This window comes from Planococcus citri, chromosome 2 (genome assembly GCF_950023065.1).
Source record: "Planococcus citri chromosome 2, ihPlaCitr1.1, whole genome shotgun sequence".
NCBI lineage: Eukaryota > Metazoa > Arthropoda > Insecta > Hemiptera > Pseudococcidae > Planococcus > Planococcus citri.
In genome coordinates, this window is record NC_088678.1 from 70,550,568 (window position 1) to 70,558,882 (window position 8,315).

Sequence of the window (8,315 nt, forward strand, 5' to 3'; positions counted from 1 at the left end):
GGATTTTGTACGAAAGTGTGAGACAGAAACATCACGCTGTTTATTTTTACTCGCGTATAGTTCCCTATGTATGTACATATAATAATTCTAAAGTGCAGGGTCAAGTGAAAAGAAGAGTTGATAGTGCGCCGAATATTCGGGCGTCTCTCAACGATGCTAGAAAATTTACTCGCTTGCGTATGAATAACACTATGAATAATGGAAGCCAAGATGTGTACTGTACATTAAGATACAAGGGGAAAAATTTATAGTCGCGATGCCATCAAGCTATGGCGTTCTAAATTCTTTGTAAATAAAAATACTGCGATAAATTGTCTCCCGTTAGAAAGCATTTTTTTCAAGTCAATGATAAATAGATATTCTAAATTTTCACTAAGAGAAATACATACATGATTACTTGGAAATTACTTGAACTGACACAATTTAATGTAAAACGTCGCTAATTTGGAAGTTTATTTTTGGATCTGGATGAATTATTCGAAATTTGGAATGCTGTTACTTACTGTGTTACCTACCTATTGTAGAAAATGGCAGAAGTAGCCTATGTATTCGTATAATGTATAAAAATCTGAAAATTGGTTGATACGTTAAAGTCGACCCCCTCCGAATTGATCTGCCTTTTTTTTAACACCTCGAAAGGTTCAAATTGAAAGATTCTTTTCTTTGCCAAAATCCATCAAAGTTTGTTCTTGCTAATGGCATTCTACTCATGCAGAATACATACTTACACCGCACTTCAACTTGATGAGTATCAAGTGACTGAGTTTCTTTAAATTAAAGAAGCAGTATCGGTCAATGAGTTGCTGTTGTAGGAAACCTTTTGATTATATGTATGTAGGTATCAAGTTTTTTCCATTGTACTGGACATAAAAAATATTTTTGAAACTTTGCAATAAATTTACAATCAAGATTGATAAATTTTATTGTTTATAAACAATTGGATTACGCATGAAAATAATTGAAATAATCGAGTATTTACCATAACACTTTTTGAAAAAGTACCCATCAATAGAAATTCGTCTAGAACTGAATATTTGACTGAGTGATTACCAATTATACGAGTAGGTATCTACTATCTGACGACTCGCAGATTTCACTTATTAGGTATTTAGGTACAGTGTTTCATTAATAACTGAATAAATTGTGCATTTTTTCTCAAGAGAGTAACAGTAATGGTACTTTGATGCATAAGTGCATATAATGTGCTGAATAATGATTTTTAAATTGTTTTATGGTCATAAACCTGCAGGAAACATAGAATGCCCATTCAATTTTGCAACTCGCTCCTGGTAGTAGTGAAATGAATCACTTTCCCTTCTCAATACCTAATACTGCGTTGATTTTGTGTGCTACATGATTACTAAACTCGGTATCATCTGGATTATTGAAAATATCCAATATAGTTTGGGACATTATTTCTGCCAATTTCACTTCATTACCATTGATCACCTCTTTTTCCAGTGCAGACATTAGAACAATTGGATCAAATTCCAAAGATTCTGTTGGAAAATTGTACTGAATGGATAGATCTCTCAGTAGAGTTTCAATTTCTGCAACAATATTGAGTACAGAAGCTGTAACTTCGGCAGAATTCACTGATCCATTGAATGTATTATCATAGGGTCTAACCTTTGTAACCCATCGGACGAAAAAGTCAATCAAGGTCAGTGATTCATAGGCATTGAATGTAGAAGCACTTTCAAAATGATGATCAAAGTCCTTAGTTGTGTGAACGTTGAATGGGGTCAATCCTCTAAACCAAGATTGAACACCTTCCTTGATTGAATTACAATTTGAGTATGAGTATGGCAAGTAGATTGACTTCCAAGTGCCCAAGATTCCACCAATGAATCGAATGGCTGTATTAATTGGAGATTTAATCATGTTTGCAGAGCTCTTCATAAAACCATCTTTTTGACGCATGCGTTTGATTGTTAATGGACCTTGGCGTTTAATACGTGGTTTAGAAATATGTTGATTGCTTTCGAGCTTTTTCAAAAATTCTCTCAAATGAGACTCCTGTATGCTATGATTTAGATTTTCCCTTACGTACTCATTGTAATGGTTGATTACATGCGACTTTGAATATAATTCTTTGTTTTGCGGAAATTTTACAGGCTTAGAATTCCCACCATTTACACCATTTTTACCTACTGATGCTTGTTTGTAGTTGTCAGTCAGGTTGTATTTACGAGGGAGTTGCTGACACGGTGACCATATTTCGAGATCATTACCAAATTTCCCTCCACTCCCACCTTGACCACCTCTTCCATCCAATCCCTTGAGTCCTGTTTTCATCTCTACATGTATTTTTGTGGTATTGTGTGGCAAAAGTGAAATGAATGTAGCCTCACCAGGATAACCATCAACTCCACCTGTGCCTCCATCTCCACCTTTTCCTCCAATATGTCCTTCTTTCCCTGCAAGAATGTAAATGCGCCCACTTTCTGTTATGTTGCCATCTTTGTATACATCTAGAATTATGGTGTGGTTGCTTGATGTGGCGTTACAAGCGCAAGGTGGTGGATTATATTCCACTGAACATGTCCCCCTGGTTTCAATAATATCATCGTATGCATCATCTCCGTTCTTTCCACTTGCTGCATCACCTCCATCTTGGCCAGGTCCACCTTGACCACCATTAACAGAGATGCTGAGATCTGGGAGATTGATGAAAGTCTCCCATATGCCTACAAAGTGTCCTCCGGATTTTCCAGGTAATCCAGGTTCACCATTGAATCCATTTCCATCGGGATCTGTTCCATTGGTAGCTTTTGATGAATTATGTGGGTTTCCTGGCAAACCATCTAGAGTTATTTTTCGAGCACCCCAGCTTTCCCAAATTGGTGCTATGATGAAGAGTTGTACCTCGTCACCAATCATGTTCAGATCTGTGTCTATAAATAATTTTTTCAGCGCAAAGATCTCAATGATGTGGGGCAAAGTTGTGCAATTCTTCAGGCGTTTGACTACATCGCTGAGTTTAATGTGATTCCCTTTCACTGTCAGCTTGTTGGCTTCACACAAATGATGCAAATCGTTTTTCAATGCCATGTACAGAATTCTGCGCAGGGTATTTAGTTTTGGTTCATCAAGTGTGATGTTTGCAATATCGTTCAACTCGTAGTTGTAATTTGGAAAACAGTCTTTCAAGAGTTGTAGAAGTGATGCAGAACTTGCATTTGCTTCATGTATGTGGTTAGCTAAAGCAGTACAGAGACTATGACTTTCCAACAACCTATTGTACAGCTGTTGCAAGAATTTATACCAATTTTTTGACCTGTTGGAGTATTCGATGACATTTTTCAATCCTTCAGTGCACACAAATGAATCTCTAAGGACATGATCACTTGCCATATGCAAGAACGAAGCATATTGAGCATACTCCACAGCGGGTAGTAAACTCGGCTTGTCTGGTTCCATTTTCTTGGAGGTAATTTCGTTCACCAGTTGTTCCACACAGTCTTTGGTTTCCAATTCTAAATTCCCAGTATCTCTCAAATCAATTAATTTATTATGAAATGAGCTTGTCGCATTGATCAACTGCGAAAGGTCATAAATTTGACTTTCTTGGCTCATAATGTTCTCCTGCAGTTTTTTGCCACTTTTTTCAACGTATTCTAATATTTTCTCATTAATTTCCTTTATCAGCTTACTGACATCGTACAGAGATTGCTCGGGTACAAAATAACCAAAATCAGAGCTGGTCTTTTCAACGAAACTGAGTTTGTCTATGATAGCAGTGAGATTTCGCTTGTTCTCTTTCAGTAGAGGTATCTCACTTAAAATCCCTGCTTGGTTTGGAGTCCTAGAAATGCCTATTTTTGAGTAGACACCTTCCTGCTGCAAGAGTAGCACATCTATGAGTTTGATTTCATCAGAAGTGTTTGCTTTTGTTTTTAGCCCTTCTTTAACTGCTTTAATCGATTCAACTAAATTTTGGATAATTTTACTGTCTTTAAATTCGGGAAATGGAACCTTGGTTACAATCAGACAAATACCATCTTTAAGTTGTTCAAAGTTTTTAACGAATTTAGTTACATGTTTCAAAAGGTTTGTAAAGTCGTCTCTCGTTCCAGACCTGGTTAACGAAGTGTAATTAACTACAACAAGTATTTTAACACGTTTCGCATTGTCTATGACTTTGTTAATGAAATAAGAGGTGGTTACATCGTGAGCCATTCCTCGGGTATCTAAAAATCCGGGAAAGTCGTAATACCAGGCGCCTGTGCTGTTGTCGTGCACCAATTCTGGAAATATTGTTGCAGATGTCATGTAAGAGTTTTTTGTTTGGTTGTTAAGTTTACTAATGGTGAAATCAAGGCCTTCTTTGACTGAAACTAGGTTAGTATCGTAACCTGCGATTCTTTGTGTTAGTGTACTTTTCCCAGACCCTGTATTACCCATCAATAAGGTCACATTCTCCACGCTGGGTGTACCGTTCAGTCTGGCCTCTCCTTCAGCTAAAAGATCGAAAACTTTCTTGATGTCTTCATTCGTTACATTACCAACTGGCGGCGGCGTATTTACAGAATGGGGATGTGGATCTTCATGCATTATTATCGTTTTGCGAAGCGTCTCGTTATTATCGAAGACTGGCGATTGATTTTGAAACTATTACTGATCGTATATTTCAGGTCACTGAAGTTGTTGATGCACCTACAGCTATTGTTGATTGCGATTGATGTAGATTTCTGAGAGGTTGATTCGTGGACCTGTAAAAATGTAAATATGTGTCTAGAAATTTCGAAAAAAGACCATGTGGATTAGAATGAATTGCGAAAAAAAGTCGGAAAATCTGTACCAAATTCAGTGGAAACCTTCATTTCGAGTTGAAAGTTTTTAGTGAGGATTTATGCTCCGGATGTGTCCTTAGAAGAGACGTGGGTCCTCGCAGAGAGGGATTTTTTGAAAATATCGTGGTTATTTTGCTTTAGCTTCTACTTAATTCTATTCAACCTGCTCTGTAGAAAATGGCCCAGTTTTAAAAAGTAGTTTTAAGATTCCAAAATTAATTGCGATTTTTTAAAAACAAGTCGATTTGATTGAAATTACTCGTAGGATCACTGAAAGTTCATCTCACCAGCAACTCAGAACCAAATTTTGAGCTGCCGAAATTGATTACCTACAGCGTTTTCTGGAGCGATTCCAGTGTGCTGGAAAAAAATAATTTTCTGTTGGAGGCTCTAGATCGTCTCGAAAACTATCGCAATTTTTATAGTCCGGCATATGACAATAGGAGTAATTGCACCCCCCCTCCCCGCTGATCCTCCGGGACAACTTTTTTCTTAAAGGAGACATCCTAGAGAACATTTTAAAGCAAACTTTCCCAAAAAAAAGTTGGCCTTACTCACAAAATGGCGGCCATTTTGATTGACAGGTCAGCCGAAATCGCAGATTTTGCGTTTTAACATAGGACTTGCACGAACTTTTTCAAACATTACAAAGATAGATCGAAAGATCATGCAAAAATTTATCACCTGTCAAAATTTCTAGTGCTAAAGTGCGTTTTTCGATTTTTAGTGAATTTTTGAAAATCGAATTTAGGCCAAAAATGAGGGAAAAAATCAAAATTTTACCAAATTGACCAAGAAAGCTGAAATTTGGGATATACCCTATTTTCGACATGCCAAATCAATTGGAAATGGTTTCAATCCGTTTTGAGCAGTTCTGGAGCCTCCAGCAGATTTTTGAAACTCGAAATTCCCACAAAATTCCATCAAATTGGAGGTGTAAAGCTGAAATTTATTCTAAAAACTAATTTCAATACGCTACGAAGTACTGCACGTGAATCTCAAGTCGTTTTGGATCCTCCAGCAACTTTTTGAAAATTCCTGAAGCCTCCAGCAGATTTTTGAAACTTTGAATTTTCACAAAATTTCATGAACTGGAGATGGAAAGCTGAAATTTACTCTAAACTCCAATTTTAACACCCTCTGAAGACGACTTCAGGTGGGTTCAAGTCATTTTAGGGCCTCCAGCGACTTTTTTGAAAATTACTGGAGCCTCCAGTAGATTTTTGAAACTTGAAATTTCCCCAAAATTTCATCAAACTAAGATGGAGAGTCGAAATTCATTCTGCAAACTAATTTCAATACGCTATGAAGTTGACTGCTGGTGAATTTCAAGTCGTTTTGGCGCCTCCAGCAACTTTTTGAAAGGTTGTATGACGTTATTTTGGAAAATTGAAATGTCCTAAAAGTAGCTGGAAGCTTCAAAACCATTTGAAACCACCATGTAGTCTGCGAAGTAAATTTCAGCTTGCCAACTCCATTTGATAAATTAAAGTTGGAGAAATTTCAAGTTTCAAAAATCTACTGGAGGCTCCACTAATTTTCAAAAAAGTCGCTGGAGGCCCTAAAATGACTTGAACCCACCTGAAGTCGTCTTCAGAGGATGTTAAAATTGGAGTGTAGAGTAAATTTCAGCTTTCCATCTCCATTTCATGAAATTTTGTGAAAATTCAAAGTTTCAATAATCTGCTGGAGGCTTCAGGAATTTTCAAAAAGTCGCTGGAGGATCCAAAACGACTTGAAATTCACCTGCAGTACTTCGTAGCGTATTGAAATTAGTTTTTAGAATAAATTTCAGCTATACAACTCCAATTTGATGGAATTTTTTGGGAATTTCGAGTTTCAAAAATCTGCTGGAGGCTCCAGAACTGCTCAAAACGGGTTGAAACCATTTCCAATTGATTTGGCATGACGAAAATAGGGTATATCCCAAATTTCAGCTTTCTTGGTCAATTTGGTAAAATTTTGATTTTTTCCCTCATTTTTGGCCTAAATTCGATTTTCAAAAATTCACTAAAAATCGAAAAACCCAATTTAGCACTTGAAATTTTGACAGGTGATAAATTTTTGCATGATCTTTCGATCTATCTTTGTAATGTTTGAAAAAGTTCGTGCAAGTCCTATGTTAAAACGCAAAATCTGCGATTTCGGCTGACCTGTCAATCAAAATGGCCGCCATTTTGTAAGTAAGGCCAACTTTTTTTTTGGCAAGTTTGCTTTAAAATGTTCCCTAGGATGTCCCCTTTAAGAAAAAAGTTGTCCCGGAGGATTGGCGGTGGGGTGCAACTACTCCTATTGTCATATGCCGGACTAATATGGGAGGTTGACTTTATAGTATTCAAACCAAACAGGTATTTATCTCGTGGTTTACCATTTTTATGAGAACTTTGTCAGTAAATGGCTATTTCAGTCATTTTCAAAAATTTTTCCAAAATTGGAAAAATTAACTTCGGCTAGGTACTAAAAATTTGTTTCTGAGGTGTGGATGGCATGAACTTTCAGTAAGTCAAAGTTCAGCCAAATCGGTGGTGACGAGTTGCGAGGTTCTCTTGTGAGTGACTTTGAACTGAAAATGAATAAAGGGGTTCACAAAATTTGGTAAGAATCTTTCGACTTTTTTTCCCGCTCGTAATGTTGATATTATTGTAAAAATAGAGTTATATTGGCATGGTTGTTTTTTAAGGAGGGGCAGAAGTGAGGAAGGCCTGTTTGAAAATCGCTGACTTTTCAAAACTTGGGGAAAAATTGTTGAATTCGTCATGCAATGATTTTCAAATGTTGATTTTTTGAACTTTTCCACTAATAAAATTCGAATTTGAGAAAAACTACGCTGAATGTGCTTGAGTTTTCAAAGTACTCCGATTACCGCACCTTTCTCGATCATTTTGGACAAAACTCTCCTGTTTGGCCTTGAAGCTGAAAAGTTTCATGAATGCTTCTCAACTTTGAAGCACATTCATCTGTTTATATAACGGTTCGTCTTCGAAAAAAAATGATGAAAAACTTTTTTTTGTTGCAAATTTTTTTAATTTTATACACTTACCTAGTAATGGTTAGTGGTTTTTATCGAGAATTACGATGGAAGTGAAATGTTACATTTCATGAAAATCTTTTCAATAGAAAAAAAATAAATGCTGCTTTTTTCATGTTAAGCAATACAATAAAGTAAGTGAAATTTCGTACCTGAATGCGAACACCTCGCCAAGTATTGTTTGCGCTATTTTTCCTCTCGTCCAGAAGCTGTTTGTGTAATTTTACTGATTGGATTTTGCATACGTGCACATTCTGCACAAGTGAATTCTCGAAAAAATAACGTTGGTCCTGGGGGAAAAAAATGCACCCGAAAAACTTTCCACTGAGCGCGAACTTTAACTGCGAACGATTTTTTTCGGCTACGATATTTCAAAATTAGCGTTTCATATTCATGTTAGGTACATTTTAAGCAACGCATCTGAAAAAAAGACGACAATAATAAACACTCGTCGTTTTCATTTGGGTGGGCGATAATGTGTGTAAAAATAT

The 8,315-nt window shown here is 36.5% G+C and overlaps 1 protein-coding gene across 1 annotated transcript; it reads right to left on the reverse strand.

Annotated features, from left to right (window-relative positions):
* Positions 1–906: 906 nt before the first annotated feature.
* Positions 907–8,315, reverse strand: LOC135837491 (uncharacterized). The gene is made up of 2 exons (XM_065352786.1): positions 7,977–8,315; positions 907–4,715 (listed from the first exon to the last, which is right to left on the reverse strand). Exon 2 carries the CDS (start codon positions 4,555–4,557, stop codon positions 1,306–1,308), a length of 3,252 nt encoding a protein of 1,083 aa, XP_065208858.1. The 5' UTR covers positions 4,558–4,715; positions 7,977–8,315; the 3' UTR covers positions 907–1,305.

Coding starts and splice junctions, on each gene's coding strand:
- LOC135837491 (XM_065352786.1), bottom strand. CDS start 4,557: ATGCATGAAGATCCACATCCCCATTCTGTAAATACGCCGCCGCCAGTT.